Source organism: Schistocerca cancellata, chromosome 11, assembly GCF_023864275.1.
Source record: "Schistocerca cancellata isolate TAMUIC-IGC-003103 chromosome 11, iqSchCanc2.1, whole genome shotgun sequence".
Classification (NCBI taxonomy): domain Eukaryota; kingdom Metazoa; phylum Arthropoda; class Insecta; order Orthoptera; family Acrididae; genus Schistocerca; species Schistocerca cancellata.
The window spans coordinates 88,133,366-88,152,781 of NC_064636.1; the positions used below are offsets into that span (position 1 = coordinate 88,133,366).

General features: G+C 43.6%; 1 protein-coding gene across 1 annotated transcript in view; it reads left to right on the forward strand.

Annotated features, from left to right (window-relative positions):
- Window positions 1-19,416, forward strand: part of LOC126108247 (protein shuttle craft) — a 276,697-nt gene that overhangs the window by 183,646 nt on the left and 73,635 nt on the right. Inside the window, exon 15 of the mRNA XM_049913476.1 lies at window positions 17,607-17,828. Coding sequence (XP_049769433.1) covers window positions 17,607-17,828 — 222 coding nt within the window. The remainder of the gene's footprint in view (window positions 1-17,606; window positions 17,829-19,416) is intronic.

Consider the following 19,416-nt stretch of genomic DNA (forward strand, 5'->3'; position numbering starts at 1 on the left):
TTTTGTGTGGGAAACAAGTAATTGTAACAATCATATTATTCCTTGCTGTGAATTGGTATAGTACGTCTCCATTCTCATTTTCTTAATGTAGTGAATATTTTCCAGATCTCCATATGGATGTTCATTGCTCCCTATTTTTGCATTAAAATATCCTGTTACTAGCATCAGGTTATATTTAGGTACTGCACAGCATACTCTTCCAAGTCTTCGAGAACTAATTTTATCCTCTTTTTCCTCAGTTGTTTCACGTGCATTCATTATTGAAATATTCCTAAATTTCCTCTCTTAGTCTGAGTCTGTGCATCCTTTCATTTGTGGGTTCAAATTTTAATAGGCTTTTCCTGACTTCCCTAGTTATTATAAACCCTGTTCCAAGTTGGCCGTTGGCCTGTTCTTTCTTGTGGTTTGCTATGTACCATTGCGTGCTCAGGTTTATCTACCTGCCAATTTCCATGCCTTCTTATTTTCTGTAGCCCTACGACATCATATTTAAGTTTCAAAATTACATTGGCTGTTTCTTTCATTTTTCCAGGCTGAAACATTGTTCTCACATTCTATGATGCTACTGTCAGATCCTGTATCCATTTCCTGTGCCGGAGTTGTGATACATGCTTTCCATCCAGTACCCGAGGTTTCTGTGATATCCTCTCTACTCCTGTAGGGATGCTGGCTTCACTATGTCTCTAGAGCCCTCCCTGTCCTATGTTGTGGGACACACGTCATCTGGTTCCTCAGTTGAAACCGATCAGGCTTGGGTGACCCTGCCTGTAGCTACTAGAGATGGGGGATCCGCTCTTGAACTAATTCATAGAGTTCAATCTTTCAAAGGAGTGAACAATCAGTGATTCAGAAAAAAAGAACGGTAGCTCCAAACGTTTCCCACGGCAGAGAGAGAGAGAGAGAGAGAGAGAGAGAGAGAGAGAGAGAGAGACGGAGCATATCAGCAGCGCCTCTGCTGGTCACAGCACAGTGCACGCCACACAACACAGCCAGCGCCGGCCTCTGCCCTGCTTCTACCTTGGCTGCCTGCATTGTGCAGTGCCCCATTGGATTTTGTGTTTCACATATGCCGTGGCATCTCTGTGCGTCGTCTGCCGCGCAGTGTCTGGCGCAGCGTAACGCGCAGCGTAACTTCGCATCGCACTCTGTCAGCGATCGTTTCAGTCGCACGTCCTGCCCTCTGGGCAGTTGATGCGAGCAACAGGACAGAGAGCCACCTAGCGGATAACATAGGAACTACTTGCAAAAACCCGCTTGCAAGGGAACGAACTATTTGTCTCGGAGCGGGTGAGTTCACCGCTACCCCCTCCCTCGGAACTTGCCCGCTCAACGCTCGCCCCACCGTCTCGACTCTAGGCAGAGCATCGAGCAAAGCGACTCAGGTGTCACTGTGGTCTCTGCGGTCTCAGCTCACGCAGTAATACAGCTCGCGGCTCGACCTGCTCGACTCAGCGCCTCTGCATCGGAGTTCGTCCCCACTGGATATTGTTCTTCGTAGTAATGCCGCTATGTATATTACATTATTATGTTATGTATACATCAATTGTTTTTATTTTATTTTTATTTGTTTAAACTGATTAGATTAGGTTCCTGACGACTCCTCTTACTATAGGATTTTTATTATAGACACTCGAATTTACGCTTTAATTACGAGCGAACCGATAAACGTATCGCAAAATGTGATACACCAATATTTTCCTTGTTTTATTCTGCGTAAGGCTATATGCAGCACTTTCGTTTTACAGTCAAATTTATATTTTTTTTTCTTATTCTGGTACGGATTTTGCGATTTTAGGCGTCTTCGAAAGGAAACGTTCACTTTAAAAATATATGGCTTGCGATGTATTTGTATGAGGTTAATGAAATTTTAATACGTTATAGCCAAATATATTGTTAATGTAAATCTCAAGTTACAACATTTTCCGATCACCCAAAAAACCACGATAGTGCAAAATAAATCAATAATCCAAAACTTTGTCATATCGTGGAAATTTCAATAAACAATACAAAATTCTTACTCATTATCTGTGTTACTTCAAAATAGGATCAAATAAGATCAAAATACAGGTATAGTACTGGAATAAACCAAGTTTAAAGGGCAATGTGTCTTCCATTTATTTTCTATTGTAAATGAGTGGTGAGTCATGAAAAAGAGCTAATTCATTTCAGGGAGTGAACAGTTCTGATCCAATCTCTGAAAAGAACAGTTTTGCCCATCTCTAGTAGCTATGCTACCACTGGCACAGCTCTCGACTTCAACAAAATATGCAACTCTCCTGCCCGGCACTGAAGGGGCCTACTGTAAGGCAGTATCCCCTCGCAGGGTTGAACAAGTGCTAAAGGAAACAAAAGAGAAATTCTGAAAAGGAATTAAAGTTCAGAGATAAGAAATAAAAACTTTGAGGTTAGCTAATGACACAGTAGTTGTATCTGATGGCGAAGGGCTCAGAGGGTCAATCAGTCAAACCAAAGTAAGTCCACAGTGTCTTTAGCACACTGACTCGTGCTGCAGAGGACAATAGGCACAAACCTTCGTTTGTGCATCTCGATATAGGTTTCCCGTGATTTTCCTAAATGCTTGAGGCAAATGCCAGCTTGATTGCTTTGTTGATGGGATGTTAAATTCTAATCTTCCTTCGTTTTCCTTACTGGAAGATTAATTGAACAGAATGTATAGTGTTTTAAAAAGAGCAATAATAAGATGAATATCAACAAAAGTAAAACAAAAGCAATTGGAATTAAATGAGGGAAAGGAAACACTAAAAGTTATATGCAAGTTCTGCTATTTGGGCAGCAAAATAACTTGTGACTGAAAAGAGAAATTCAGGTGTCAGGATTTTCTTTCTGAAGGTATTTCTCTAGAGTGTAGCCTTTTACATAATCTTTTCAGAATAAAATTCAATCATCAGTTAGAAATGTATTTTTTATTACACTTTACCAATTGCGACAAATCAATTTGTCATCTTCAGAAGCCTACAAAATTAGGGACATTATAAGTCTTTATACCTTTGATGTACATTTATTTGTAGTATAGGAAGTATATTACCGAAACTTACTTACTATTGGTTTAGCAGACATCATCATCATCTTCACAGAAGCATAGTGCCGTGATATGTCCAGAAATGTACATATTGTGTGTGGTTATTGTAAACACTGATTGACAATTTATGCTTATTGAATCATAGCTATGTATATGTCAAGTTGTTATGCTAGCAGCAAGGAACATATATATAAAAGTATATAAAATATAACTGGAGTATATAAAGAAGTTGCATATCATACATTTGAGAAAAAATAGCACATAGCTCTAATATATTAAAGGAAAGGGCTTGTTGTCATATTTTAGAAGAGATAATGCGCAGTCAAAATATTGTCTGTTTTTTAATGCAAGTTGATTATTCAACAAATTTTTTAATTTTGGTGGGGATGTTTTTCTGCTTCAAATTCTGCTAAAAGATTCATTTTGTAGCCCTTATCAACTATTTGAAAACTTTTGCATAAGTGAAACAGGGATCAGTAACAGTGCAGACATGGTGCTACAGAAGAATGGTGAAGTTTAGAGTGGTAGATCAGATAACTAATGAAGAGGTACTGAATGCAGTTGGAAGAAAAATGGAATTTATGGTGCAACTTTACTAATAGACAGGTTTGTTGATAGGACAGACCCAGAGGCATCAAGGAATTGTGAGTTGGTAATGGAGGAAAATGTGGAGGAGGTAAAGATTGTAGAGGGAGACCAGGGCTTGAACTCAGTAAGGAGATTCAGGCTGATGTACGTTGCAGTAGTTACACAGAGATGAAGCAGTTTGCACAAAGCAGTAGATCAGCAGAGTAGGATGGGTGGAGGAAAATTATGGTTGTCACGGTTCCGAAGTTCTCCTGCTACCTGCGACAGTCGTAACGAGAGAACCGGAGAGCTGCATCAAACCAGTCTTTGGACTGAATACTGCAACAAAAACCACCACCACCACTGTGTTTGCAAAATAAGTTGGAATTGGTTCCTCCTGTTTATGCGAACAACTAGTCCTCTATTATAAATGTTCTCAGTATGCTTTTCACATTAATTTTCAAGAAAAATCTGTGCTCCTGACAATACTCACCATTTTGTTTGTCAGGAAACAACTGGTAGATAAAGAAATCGTGGAACCACAGAGATGTAAATAATGCGGAAGTGCCCGCTTTGGCCAAAGGATACATGGATACCATCAACAAAACGTCATCCATTTCATCTTTGTTCCCATCACAGTTTATAATATGGTGTGATGGTTCTGTGCATTTTGATGATGTTATTCCAAATAATATTAAATTTGGGTGCCTCACAAGGAGAAGTCCCCAGGTGTGGAAACAACTTTCTGAAAGCATGTATATGGGGGTGTAGGTTAAGGTTCCAGGCATCACACCCTCACACCTGCAGTCATTCACAGTGGAGGGCCCTCATTTTTGAGTAATCAACAGAATGTAATTTCAGAATTTCTTGTAATCATTTTCAACCTTGAAAACAGCAGTCATTTCATACCAGCACTGTAGCCTAGTGGTTAAGTAATTTGGCTGGTACAGTGAAGTGTGTGGGTACAGATCCTGTTTAGTGTTACCTACATTTTTACATCATCATTGAAACGATTCCAATCAGTATTTTTATTCAATTAATTGGTTTAAATATAATTTTTTCAGTTCTAATCCTTTGCCATGTCATTTAACTTTTTTGTAGCTCTCGTTTTTTTGTTCCTTTCATTTCCTTTTTGATCTGAAATCTTTGTTCATGAAATTTCAATCATTTTTATTTGTCAACATTTGAAAATATTGATATAAGGGTTGAAAAATGTATTTATATTGGCTGTGTAATAGTATCAGATTTATTTTTCATCATAAAATGTGCTGCATTTTTTAGGTTATCGTCATACAAACATTTAAAACATAAATTATTTTTGCACCCTAGACAAGTAATGCAGATGACAAGTTAAGCAAAAGAAGTTTATAAACGAAATTAAATTCAAGGAAAATGGTAGCAGAAGTAACAGATGTAATAACATGAACGATAATAACAGAATAATGTAAAGGAAGCAATTGACCTGCCAGGTTAGCCGAGGGCACTAATGGGCTGTTTCCTGGACTCAGGTAGGCATTCCGGCCTGGGATCGAATCCGCCCGGCAGATTAATGGCGAGGGCCGGTGTGCCAGCCAGCCTGGATGTGGTTTTTAGGCAGTTTTCCACATTGTCCAAGGTGAATACTGGGCTGGTCCCCACATTCCGCCTCAGTTACATGACTTGCAGACACTTGGAAATGTTCGCACTCTTTCAGGGCATACACTGGACGCAGACCACTGTGGTACACTAATTCCGTCCCAGGGGGTGCAGGGTCGTGACAGGAAGGGTATCTGGCCACCCTGCACTGAAGTGGGACAAAGGTCCAAAGAAAATGATGAATGTAAAGGAAGCAATTAAAATGAAGTAGCACTTGGTGGAATCCACATCAGTCTTTGATTGAAAATTTTTACTTTGTCGAATGAACAGTTTCATTCAGTTTGATCAGCACCACATCTGTCTTGTCTCCTTAAACTAGTAAACGAAACAAAGTTTATAGTCAAGATTAGCACCATCACAAGGTATAAAAACACAACTGTACTGTGTTACACATACAATACATAGTGTAGAATCACTGACATCATACAAGTAAAAATTTGCAATCAAAGACTGTTTTGTATACAAAATTGTTAAGGCTTTTGTGGCCACTTGTTGACAATCTGCCTTTTGGCTTCTGTCTCAAGTTGTTAAGCCAACGTTTGTCTGTAGGCTTTTCTCATGTTTCGGCAGCACAAGGGATTGGCATTGTCAAAGTTTCACCCACATTTGCTGGTGGTGTACTGGAGTCAAGCTCGCAGCCACAAACTATATGTAACTAGTGCGCCAATGTCCAAGGGCTTCTCTGTGGTCATTCCAGGTCCGGTTCTCTCGTTACGACTGTCGCAGGTAGCAAGAGAACTTCAGAACCGTGACAACCATCATTTTCCTCCACCCATCCTACTCTGCTGATCTACTGCTTTGTGATTTATTCCTCTTGCCAAACATGAAATTGAAAGTGAAAGGACGGCACTTTGACTCTGTGACTTTGTACATAATTCAACCAGCAGACTTACGGCATTGCGTACAACAATAGAAAAATCAGTGAAAGTGTTTCATTGAAGCATGATAGTGGCAATAGAAATTAAGGTGTAAGATAAATTTTCTGATTTTTACAGTGACATTCTCAGGAATTTTGGATAGCAGCTCATATGTAGCTGGAGTAATGATAGGTGTAGGTGAAGAGAGGAGAGTTTTGTGCACATTTCGCAGTTCACAGAGCAGTATATTTCACTACCTCAAAAAGTTTATCAGTTAATACTATCCCTTTCTTTTATTATTCAGTATGATTACACAATAACATACCATATTTACTCGAATCTAAGCCGCACCTGAAAAATGAGACTCGAATAAAGGAAAAAAAAATTTCCCGAATCTAAGCCGCACCTGAAATTTGAGACTCGAAATTCAAGGGGAGAGAAAAGTTTTAGGCCGCACCTCCAAATCGAAACAATGTTGGTCCATTGTAATATGAGACACAATTTAGGTCGAATGAATGACGATACAGCTACAGTAGTTTGCTTCGAGTTGTAAGCTTAGCAGTTAAGCTTTACCAGGTAGCCATTGCTATGCGTCAGGCGCTCTGTCCGTATTTATACGGGTACCCTTCCTTTCTCACGTGCTTCGTCTGGTTTGAATCGATTGCTTATTTTGCTTCGATCTGATAAGTGCCGTTTTCTTTGTTCTAGGTGCTTACGTCACTCTAAGCAGAAAATGCATTACTGTACTAACACCGCTTACAATTAAAAAAAGAGAGGAATTGTCTCATTAGCGAAACAATGGCAAGAGACTGCTATTTGTTGTTACTTACACTGCTGCTTTCTTTGATAATGATCAACAAGAACCAAATAATAGACTGCGTATGATAGAACATGTTCTGAACGAGAGTTAGGCGAAAATGTGTCTCCGTTTGAAAATCTTCGCGGCCGCTTCTTTAGTACATCAAATTCTGCACAGAAATCAGAGTCATCTTAGATTTAAAAATCTAGTCAGTTGCTGTGCTTCATTTCTGACTGTATCACTATTAGGCATAAGAATAATACGAATATAAACATGACACAATACGTATATTCTTCCGCATTTGCTGTTGCCTCACTCAAGTTTCGTAGTTTATTAGGCAGACAGGATTTAAATGAGATAGCAGCAAACACGAAAGAATACATGGCAAAATGTTTATATTCGTATTATTCTTATGGTGAAGAGAATACTGCATGTGATTCACATTTCATCAGGTTCCTATTAGCAACCATCTCTTCTCAGGGGTAGGAAAAAATTCAGAATGTAGGGTTGGCCATATTGACAAACATCCCAATACGGATTTTCATAGTACATTGAAATTCTGCTACATTTGAAGATGAACAATACGGAATGTGTATTTACTTCGTTGGATAATGTATGAAAATGCAGTGGTCGAAACTCAGGGTGGAGAAAAAAGCTAGTCTTCCACCTTTTTTATTTTTTTAAATGACGCAGAGGTTTTGGTGCCAGTATTTATCTTCGTGCCTACAAAGCATGCTTGTGTAGCGCTACATATATTCGACGGCAGAAGTTAGTTGTAGCGGCACCTACCAACATATTTCAGAACTTCCGCTTTCTTTGCACTCGATTCTAAGCCGCAGGTGGTTTTTTGGATTACAAAAAATGGAAAAAAAGTGCGGCTTAGATTTGAGTAAATACAGTAAGTCAAATAGTCAGCCATGTGCAAAACAGTGTTATTTTCTGCCACCAAGCACTACATTTGCAAGGGATGATGAGTTACATAGTGATGCATGTGTCCCACTGCCATACTTGTGCCAAATGAGTGTTTGATAGATGTAAATACTCTATCCAGTCAGCAGCTCCCTGTGTGTTATATATGTCAGAGCAGTTCTATGGTGGCATAACTATGGTCCACATGTTAAGTTTCTCATTAGTACTATGGGAAATCTGCTCGCAAAACCTCACTATAGTCCATTTAAAATTACTTGATAGTTAACATCTGTCACTTACCACTATAGTGTTGCCACATTGGCCAGTGGCTACCAGGCAAGTCAATTCACAAAACCTGTTAATGTGCAACACAGAGCAATGCAGGAAGTGGCCGCCACGACGTATGTCTGAAATGCGAGATGCTGTTGACAGCTGCTTTTAAGTTACCAATGACTGAACTGCAGCAGGAGACATGTTTTGTAGCTCTGCTAACCAAAACCTCATGATGGACAGTGTATCTGAGACAGTGGTAATCAACATCCACAGCAGAACTCAAATCGAAGTCACTTTCTTCACGGCTGTTAAAGCTACCTCTACAAGCAAATTCAAGATAGAAAAAGTTCAGCTTCACAACTAAAAGCAAACTAATTTTGCGCTGTCATTGGTTAACTGAAACTATCCTCTCACTGGCTGCACGAGTTGCCGCCTTACCAACCGGTGAACAATCCTCGTTGACATTTGGTTGCAGATTATAGGCGACACAGGCAGATTCCCCCCCCAGGGGGTCCACAACTCTTTTGTGGATACGTGCGTAGCGAGCACGGGACCCCGAGCTAATGTGGCCTTCCTTCCTTTCCGGGCTGCATACCTTCCCTTTCCGCATCCTTCCCCATCCCTATCTTCGCCCCTCCTCCCCTCACCTCTGGCTCTTTCCTTCCCTTTCTCCCCATCTGGGAGTATGGTTTGTGCCTACGTCCGGAGACGGACGCTCGTAAATGTACTGCATTCTTCGCCTTTCTTGCTTTTATGTCTTCTTCCTTCCTTTGTCCTTCTCTTTTCCTTACCTCTTCTCTTTACCCTTTTCTCCGCTGCGGCGTTTGAGACCTCTCTTCCTTCCTTTCCCTTTCTCTTTCTTCCTCCCTGTGCGTGTCTGAAGGCCGACCCACGCCCTTCGTGCGTAGCCGGTGACGGGGTAACGCGTAATTCCCCGCCCCGGGTAGACAGGTAGGACACGTACGTACCCCCTGGTAACGGCCAGGCCCAGGGAGGGGTGATTACCCGAGCTGATACCTTCCGAAAATGCCGATTGGTCCCTCCGTCCGTTTGTCGGGAGGTGTGACCTGAGGTGTGAACAATCACCTAAGGCGGAAGTGCCCTCAGAGAGGGCCCCCACAAGGGAGGAGCGCGCCATCGGAGACGCCGGTAATCATGGGGGATTCTTCCGCAATGGTTTCCTCACCTTCCACTAAGTCTAGTCACAAATGTAAGCATACTGAGTCTCAGCCACAGACGATTCTTCCATCGTTGCCACAGTTCCTTGTTGTTTCTCGGTCTGATGAAGGTCACGACTTCTCCACGGTCAACCCTTTCATTATTCAGAAAGGAGTCAACGCAATAGCAGGTCCTGTAAAGTCTTGTTCCAGATTACGGAATGGCACCCTGTTGTTAGAAACACACAGTGCCCTCCAGGCACAAAAATTGCTGCGTACTTTTCTGCTCCACACCTTCCCTGTCCGGGTGGAACCGCACCGTACCTTGAATTCCTCGCGTGGAGTCGTTTATACACGCTCCCTCGATGGATTGTCTGACGAAGAACTTCAGCACTATCTGTCTGACCAGGGCGTAACGGCAGTTCATAGAGTAATGAAACGGGTTGACACGAACATCATTCCAACCCGCACTGTCTTCTTGACATTTGACACAGTTCAACTCCCATCGAAAATCAAAGCAGGCTATGAGATAATTTCCGTTCGCCCTTACGTCCCAAACCCTACGCGTTGCTATCGATGTCAGCGGTTCAATCACACCAGCCAGTCCTGTTCCAATCCAGCCAAATGTGTTACGTGTGGCACGGATGCCCATGAGGGTGCTTGTCCGCCTCCATCCCCTCGCTGCATCAACTGTATGGGTGACCACGCTGCTTCCTCTCGAGGTTGCCCCGTTTTTAAGGATGAGAAGCTCATCCAGGAAATAAGGGTGAAGGAAAAGGTGTCGACCTTTGCTGCTCGAAAATTATTCGCCAGTCGCAAGCCCACCGTGCCTCAGTCAGGAAAATACAGCACTGTCCTTGCTTCTCCTCGGCCAACAAAGGAGGCGGCCACGCAGACTTGCGACCTCACCTTTAGTACCACGGTCGTTAGATCGGCCAGCGCAAAGATCGCTCGTTCAACCTCACCACTTTCGCCTGCCCACTCTATGGCTCACCCTTCGTCGGGTTCTGCTACATCTCGAGCCCAAAAGTCTGACGCCAAGTCTTCGAAAAAAGAGCATACTCGTGAAGAGTTTTTACGTACCGCACCTTCACAACCATCGGTTCCTCCATCTAAACAACATTCTTCTAAGAAGGCTACAAAGAAACCCAGTTCCTCTCCTTCTCCGCCAAGGCGTGCCCCCTCTACAGCACCACCTGGCGGAAATCGCCCTCGGCCATCTTCTGTGTCGCCGAGGCGCACTGCTGGTGGCCGGTCAACCGGCCGATCGCTGGTGGCAGGGACTGCTCCTGACCAACTTATGGATCAGGATCTTCTGCCTTCGGCTGAATGCCATTCCATGCTGTCGGTTGCTAGCTCCGAGCAGTCTTTGAGTTGACAGCAACTTTAGTCACATTCCTCCATTTTCTGTTCACCCCATGTCCATTATCCACTGGAATATCCGCGGCATTCGAGCCAATCGGGATGAATTGTCGGTCCTCTTACGCTCCTACTCGCCGGTCATCTTCTGTCTTCAGGAAACAAAGCTGCGTCCCCATGACCGCTTTGTTCTCCCTCATTTTCAGTCTGTCCGATATGATCTCCCCTCTGTTGAAGGCTCTCCAGCCCATGGAGGACTCATGATACTCTCCATTATCACCCAATCCCCTTAAACACTTCCTTCCAAGCTGTCGCCGTCCGTCTTTCACTTTCCGGATACACGTTCTCTCTTTGTACTGTATACATTCCATCGTCCACACCAATGGCACGAGCTGATCTCCTTCATCTTCTTGGTCAGCTTCCACCCCCCTATTTGCTGGTTGGGGACTTCAATGCCCACCACCCGCTTTGGGGATCTCCACACCCTTGTCCACGTGGCTCCGTATTGCTAGACATCTTCCACCAAGCGGATCTAGTTTGCCTCAACACTGGGGTCCCCACATTTTTGTCTGCCTCCATGACAACCTTATCTCATTTGGACCTTGCGGTCGGTACTGTTCCGCTAGCTCGGCGCTTCGAATGGTTCGCCCTTGATGATACACATTCGAGTGACCACTTTCCATGTGTCCTCAGACTGCAGCCTCAACTGCCATATATGCTCCCGCGACGCTGGAAGTTTGCCCAAGCCGATTGGACACTTTTTTCGTCTCTCGCGACATTCGATGACCGTCGCTTTCCCAGCGTCGACGATGAGGTCACACACATTACCGACGTTATCCTTACAGCTGCGGAACGTTCAATACCACGCACCTCCGAATTGCCCCGGCGCCCCCCAGTTCCTTGGTGGAACGAGGCATGCCGTGACGCAATACGTGAGCGGCGACGTGCTCTTCGCATTTTCCGTCACCATCCTACTTTGGCCAACTGTATCCGCTATAAGCAGCTCCGTGCGCGATGCCGTCGCGTCATCCGCGATAGCAAGAAGGCCAGCTGGAAATTCTTTATTAGCTCATTTAACACCTTCACTCCCTCCTCGGAAGTTTGGAGTCGGCTTCAACGGTTCTCAGGCGCGCCTAGTTTCTCCCCGGTTTCTGGGCTCACTGTCGCGCATGATACCTTAGTGGACCCCGTCGCAATTTCTAACTCGTTGGGTCAGCACTTTGCTGAGATTTCGAGCTCTTCAAATTACCCGCCAGCGTTTCTCCCGAAGAAACGTGCAGCGGAAGTGCGACCTCTTGCTTTCTCCTCCCAAAATCACGAAAGCTACAATACTGTTTTCTCCATGCGGGAACTCCAACATGCCCTCTCATCTTCTCGCTCCTCCGCCCCAGGACCGGATGGTATCCATGTCCAAATGTTGCTGCATTTATCCACCCATAGTCTGCGTTACCTCCTTCGCCTTTATAATCGAATTTGGACCAACAGCACCTTTCCCAGACGGTGGCGGGAAGCTATTGTCGTTCCCGTTCCGAAACCTGGAAAGGACAAACATCTCCCCTCTAGCTATCGCCCCATTTCTCTCACGAGTAGTGTCTGTAAGGTTTTGGAGCGTATGGTGAATTACCGTTTAGCTTGGTGGCTGGAATCCCGCAGTCTTTTAACACCAGCCCAATGCGGATTTCGGAAGCATCGTTCTGCAGTTGACCATCTTGTCGCTCTCTCCACTTATATCATGAACAATTTTCTCTGGCAACGCCAAACGGTAGCAATATTTTTTGATCTGGAGAGAGCATACGATACCTGTTGGAGGACAGGCATCCTCCGCACACTGTTCTCTTGGGGCTTTCGAGGCCGGCTGCCCCTTTTTCTTCGCGAATTTATGGCAGAGCGCACTTTTCGGGTGCGGGTGAACACTACTCTCTCCCGTACTTTCTCCCAAGAAAACGGGGTACCCCAGGGATCCGTGCTGAGTGTTGTACTGTTTGCTATCGCCATAAATCCAATTATGGATTGTCTCCCTCCTGATGTCTCGGGCTCCCTCTTTGTGGACGATTTTGCGATCTACTACAGCTCTCAACGGACCAGCCTTCTTGAACGACGTCTTCAAGGATGTCTCGATCGCCTCCACTCGTGGAGCATCGAAACTGGCTTCCGTTTTTCACCCAGTAAGACCGTTTGTGTCAATTTTTGGCGACGTACGGAGTTTCTTCCGCCCTCCTTACATCTCGGTCCTGTCAACCTTCCGTTTTCAGACGTCGCTAAATTCTTGGGTCGTATGTTTGACAGAAAACTATGCTGGTCCTCCCACGTTTCCTATCTTTCGGCTCGCTGTCTGCGATCGCTTAACACCCTCCGTGTCCTGAATGGTACCTCCTGGGGAGCGGACCGAGTGGTCCTTCTCCGCCTCTATCGCGCCTTAGTGCGCTCGAAATTGGATTATGGAAGCATAGTCTACTCCTCTGCTCGGCCGTCTATTCTTCGGCGTCTCGACTCTATCCACCACCGTGGATTACGTTTAGTGTCTGGAGCTTTTTACACTAGCCCTGTGGAAAGCCTTTATGCTGAGACTGCTGAACCTCCGCTGTCCAATCGGGGAGCAGTCCTCCTGAGTCGTTACGCTAGCCGTCTGTCTTCCATGCCTGCTAATCCAGCCCACGACCTTTTTTTCGACGCCTCCTTTGATGTAGGGTATGCAGGCCGCCCCTCCTCCCTACTACCCCCGGGAGTCCGCTTCCGTCAACTGCTCCATTCTCTTTCCTTCCGCTTTCCTAAAACCTTCCTGACAACTTGGGGTACAGCACCGCCTTGGCTCCGTCCCCGGATCTGCCTGCTCCGTGACCTTTGTCAATTTCCCAAAGATGGTACCCCTACACTTGTTTATCGTCGGGCATTTGCTGCTCTATGTGCAGAAATGACGGACGCCACATTTATTTACACCGACGGCTCGAAAACATCGTTAGGTGTAGGGAGTGCCTATATTGTTGGCGACACCCCAAATCGCTTTCGGCTTCCCGACCAGTGTTCGGTTTATACTGCGGAGCTTTACGCTGTTCTCCAGGCTGTCCACTACATCCGCCGCCATCAGCGGATACAGTACGTTATCTGCTCAGATTCTCTCAGCTCTCTCCTCAGTCTCCAAGCTCTTTACCCTGTGCACCCTCTGGTCCACCGGATTCAGGACTGTCTGCGCTTGCTTCACCTGAGGGGCGTCTCGGTGGCGTTCCTCTGGCTCCCGGGACACGCTGGTATCTGTGGGAATGAGGCGGCCGATATAGCGGCCAAGGCCGCAGTCTCTCTTCCTCGGCCAGCTATTCAGTCGCTTCCCTTCACCGATCTTCGGAACGATTTATGTCGCCATGTTGCTCATTTATGGCATGCCCATTGGTCGGCACTTCCCTGTAATAAATTGCGGGAAGTGAAAGCCCTTCCTTGCGCTTGGACCTCTTCCTCCCGAACGCGTCGTCGGGAGGAGGTAATTTTAGCTAGACTCCGGATAGGGCATTGTCGTTTTAGCCATCGACATCTTTTAAGCGGCGATCCTCCCCCACTCTGTCCCCACTGCTCTCAGCTGTGGACGGTAAGACACCTTTTAATTGAATGCCCCTATTTTAATCCGTTACGCTCCCGTCTACAGCTATCGCCTGATCTATCGTCGATTTTAGCAGATGACACGCGCTCCGCCGACCGCGTTCTACAGTTTATTAGTGACAGTGAAATGACGTCAGTCATTTGAAGCCTTTTTCGGGGACAATCACCCCCTTTCTGTAGTGGATTTTTAAGCAGTCTTCTAATTTTAGTTTCTCCAATTTTCTGACTTTGTTCCCATTGCTGCTGGTTTTAAATTTCGGTTTTTTACTGTCTTAAGTCACGGGCTGGGCGCTAATGACCATAGAAGTTTTGCGCCCTAAAACCACAAAAAAAAAAAAAAAAAAAAAAAAAAAAAAAAAAACAAACAGGCAGATTCCAGTTGAAAAAAGAATTATGGGTAGAAAAATAACAACAGATAAAGTGAATACAATGATGAAAATGACATGGCAAAGAATTAGAAATAAAAAATTACATTTAAACCAGTTAATTGAAAAAAAATTATAATGAAACTTATTTTTATTATAGAAATTAAAAAAAAATTGCAACATTTTACAAGATTTTAACCTACGACTTTCAACATGCCAGGTTGATATGCTAACCATAGTACAATACTGAGTCAAGTTGTTATAATTTTTACTGTGATCACCCAGTCGCAGCAATGAGCTACAGCTTCAAAAACTAGGTTTCACACAAAGTCGTGCGAAGCTTATTTAATATAAGCCAATCTGTGTGATACGTGACACTGAATTGTGCCATGTGCGGAAGTATCCAGTAGTGTTTAATTATTGCTGTGTATGAAACGTGTGTATTTCATTAGCATCATTATGTGTGTGTTGTTTTTGGTGTGGTTATCATGCATGACGAATTACAAAATAAAAGGCCAGGGACATGTGACACGGACACACAAAAAAAGAATGCCACACAAGGAATTGGAGGTGAACTTACCAATTGTGGCAGTTTTGCAAGACCAGATGGTTTTGGCATGACGTGGAGTGCTCTGACTGGAGGAATCCAGCTCCAACATGTGGAGCGTAAACTACCAACGAATTTTAATCAGACTATCGCGGCCACAGTGGTCTGGTTCACATAATTACTTCTCAGTTCATCAATAAATAAATACGATAAAGAGAGAATTAAAATTATTTTCAAGTTAATGGTCAAAGAAATGGTTTTCCTTTTACTTTTCTTCCATTTCTTGCCCATTTATTATTCAGTTTTGCTTTTGGCACACTATTTCCAACGTTATGATCAGGGTTTCAATTTTTTTGATGTTAGATGAAATGTTACAGGCCAACATACGATAGAAAAAAATCTGTCGTGAAAGCCTTTGGAGTTAAACTAATCTTCTAATTGCCCAAACATGTTGGTCATTGTGCTATCGCCAATGAGGGATGCTTTATTCAGGTCTTAACCAGGACACGACACAGCAGGTTGTGTGTGTGTGTGTGTGTGTGTGTGTGTGTGTGTGTGTGTGTGTGTGTTTCACTTTAAAATATGCCTGTCTGCACGCACTGCCTCAATCATGTAGTGACTAGTATTCTGTCCTGTTTCATATTGTTGACATTTTATACAGAGTATAATAAAGCCTATCTTAATGTAAACTGTCGTAGCTGCCCATGTATTGTGCTCTTACTATATAATTACAGACATATTACACCACAAATGTCAGCTCTTTGTTTAATGGTGTGCTTCCAGTAGGCCTATAGTTGAGTTGCTTCCATTTTGTGCACAATATTGTGATAACCTACCCTACTGTCTTCTTCAGGTGCTGCGAGTTTTGCTGTTATGTATACCTGCCTGGACTCAGCCAGACTTTGAACTATTGTTGGTTTCACACCGATATTTATAGCTGATTGTGAGTTTGACCTGAGTGATTCACTGACTCATCAGCACCCAGCCCAAACCACTAAAGATAGTAACTTGAAATTTGGAGAGGGTGTTGATCTTATACTTGTTTGGTTTTCCTCTGTTTTCATTTAAATAGACTCCTTAATTGTAGTGTCAGAGAAACTTGGAATTTGCACCATGATACTAGTCTCATTGTATTTCATTTCATAATTTTATTTGAAGCAGTGCTCGGCATCAGCTGATTTTTTTTGTCGGGTGTGAGGCTGATGTTCCTTGCATGTCTTCTCAACTATTTTGGTAATCTGCCCCACGTAAAACGTTCCATATTTGCACGGAATGCAGTATGCACTCGGCTTTTAGAGACCTACATTGTCTTTATCATGACAGAGAGGACTCTTTATCTTGGTTGAAGGGAGCAAAATACATTGCATGCCAGTTTCCATAGGAGTCTACCAATCTATCTGGATGTTGGGATGTTTGATAAACAGTTCTTGGTTTCTCTTTCTCTGTTTGTCTCAACCTCTTTTTCATGTGTCCTCAGTTTTGAATGCAATGCCCGTTCAATTTGACTGCCTGTAACCTTTCTTTGAGAATACTATTCGTAGGTTTTGTTGTACTTTGGTGAGGCTTTCCCTGTGTGAAAATGTTAAGTCCTATAGAGAAGAGCCTTTAGCACCAAATTTCTTTGTGATGGATGGTTGTGACTCATTATTGCTATTATTATTATTATTATTATTATTAATGTATTTGTGCAAATTGAAGTGACAAATGAAAATTTGTACCATACCTGGGATTTGAACTCTGGTCTCTTGCTAACCACGTGCCTCCCCAGTACTGTGCCTTTGCACTACTGCACGGACTACCCTAGCACGCCTCCCTCGTCAATCCAAAGTCCCATTTGTGCCTCAGCCCACTTGTTATACCCCCTAAACTCAAAGAACAGCGCAGAGTCTCTCCCACTGTGGTGGAATAGCACCTCAACATCAAACGAAACGGGGGATCCTGCCTAAGACCCATGTATAGGTGTTTTAATCAAATGAAATTATTATTATTATTATTATTATTATTATTATTATTATTATTATTATTATTATTATTGTGCATATATTATGCATGAAACGGAAACAATAACCTGCTGGGACACCTGAATGTGCACAATTAATCAATTGCACCAATACCACCTGAGAGATCAAGTCATTTGTTGTTGTTGTTGTTGTTGTTGTTGTTGTTGTTGTTGTCAGTCAAGGTGCAATGGGTGCATACTAGACTCCTGTAAAAAAAAAAAATTGCAGAGAAAACGCATTGTTGCAGCCTTCGGTGCTATTTCTACAACTACCTTTCACTCTGTTTTGGAATGTGAGCCATTCTAGAATGTCTTGTCAGATTGAAACTGTGTTCCAGACTGGAACTCCGATGTGGAATGTCATCTGTCACACACTTACTGACTGAGCTAACGGAGTGCAATTCGTGTTCCGTACTCACAGCTTCTCTTGTGCCAGTACCAGTACCTACCTGTCTTGCTACTGATTACACACGTCACAGTGCTCTCGAGGTGACCACTGTCGTCATTGCAGCTGCGGAAGGCGGTGCCGTGCCACCAGACGGAGCTGTCGTGTGGCCGGCCGTGTGGGAAGGATCTCCCGTGCGGGCGGCACACGTGCGCGACGGCCTGCCACGCGGGGCCGTGCCCGCAGACGTGCACGCAGCCCTGCACCAAGCAGCGCCAGCTCTGCGGACACCCGTGTGCGGCACCTTGCCACGACGGGCCCTGTCCTGACACGCCGTGCCGCGAGATGGTGAGGACCCACGAGTGTGCATGCTGTCTGATCAGTCAGTCTTACTTATTTATGCATTTATTTCACTTGTCAGTGTAAGGGTCTTAGAGTTTTCCCTTACGTCTAACCAAATGTGCTTTGTAACCCAACATTTCAGTTATTTGGATATGTGTATAGTTCAATTCTTTTATCTTGGCGGTACGCGCATGCCCGTCCAGACGTGGCTGATTGCTGCGTTGCCAGTTGCAAACGACGCACGCGCTAAGAGAAGCAGCGCCATAGTATAGTATAGTTCGCTAACTTACGTTAAGGGGGGGAGTGCGCAGTTTATGAAGTAAAGCCACCACGGCCGCATTAAGCTTTTCGCTGCTACAGAGACGTGCTCCCCGCATTCCGCGCTGTGCGCGATTATGTCATCACTGCACTGCTCGCCTGTGCAGACACACGGTGTTCTGACTGCTTTGACACACTTTATCATTCGATTTCACAAAAACTATATGGCCCAATAATTTGATTTTTACACATCTTCTTGACTGATACCTTCCTCCCATAAATGACTTAATTTTGTTTCGATGTTCAATGCAGTTATTGTGCAGCATTATATGTAGTAAACCATTGCACGAAATTTTGAAGAGTTTGCAGAGGTAAAAGTCCATAGCGTATACTTTCCGTATGGTCGATTTTAGTTCCCACTAGAAATTTCAAAAAATTGCATTCAAACGAATAAAATTCATGAAGTAAGACACTTCGATATTGGTTTTAAATAAGGAAAATATTAAGCACCGAACAAGGTTTGAACTCAGAACCTTTTGCTTTGCAGCCAGACACTACGACCATTACGCTAACGCAGCTCGTCATTCAATAAATATTTCAAAGGACTTTAATATAGCATGCAAAATACCGACAAACACTGTTGGTATGACTATGAATTACTCACATTTCGTCGAAGTACAATAGGAAAGAAACAATTACTGCTGTTCTTTATTGTGAAAAAGCGGTTAGTGAGAATGATACAAACACCTTTCCTTGCTATCGCCTGAATTAGGAGGCTTATTGCTTGTTTGATTCAATTAATTAATAGAATATGAAGCAATTGGTATAAAGAATGCTTTTTCCAAACTTTCTATAAAAGAAAATCTGCTATCGAGACATTGCTTTTGTTCAATTACTTTATTTATGACTGAATGTTTCTAACACTGAAGACACTCGTCCATGCTCTGCACTGCAGTCGAGCTCTGACAATTTCGTTCTCTGTTCGTTGGCTGACTGTGTTTTGTGACATCAGATGTGCAGAACGAACCTAAACTCAGTCGCCATCGTAAATGACGTGCACTTTAGTGCATGAGCAATACGTAACAATATACAGGGCAAGTCACATAAGAGGCAACATCCCTTTTTTTGTGAACTGTTAAAAATATCAAACCAAAATGGCAATATTACAAAAAGGATAGATTACTACTAACCATGTAGCAGAGATGATAGGCACAACAAAAAGACTGCCACATATGACCGCAGTTTCTGGCTGCCGAGACCAGACCTGGGATATTCAGGAATTGATAGAAAGTGAGGAGGCGCACAGTCTTGTTCCATGTTTAACACTTTGTTGTCC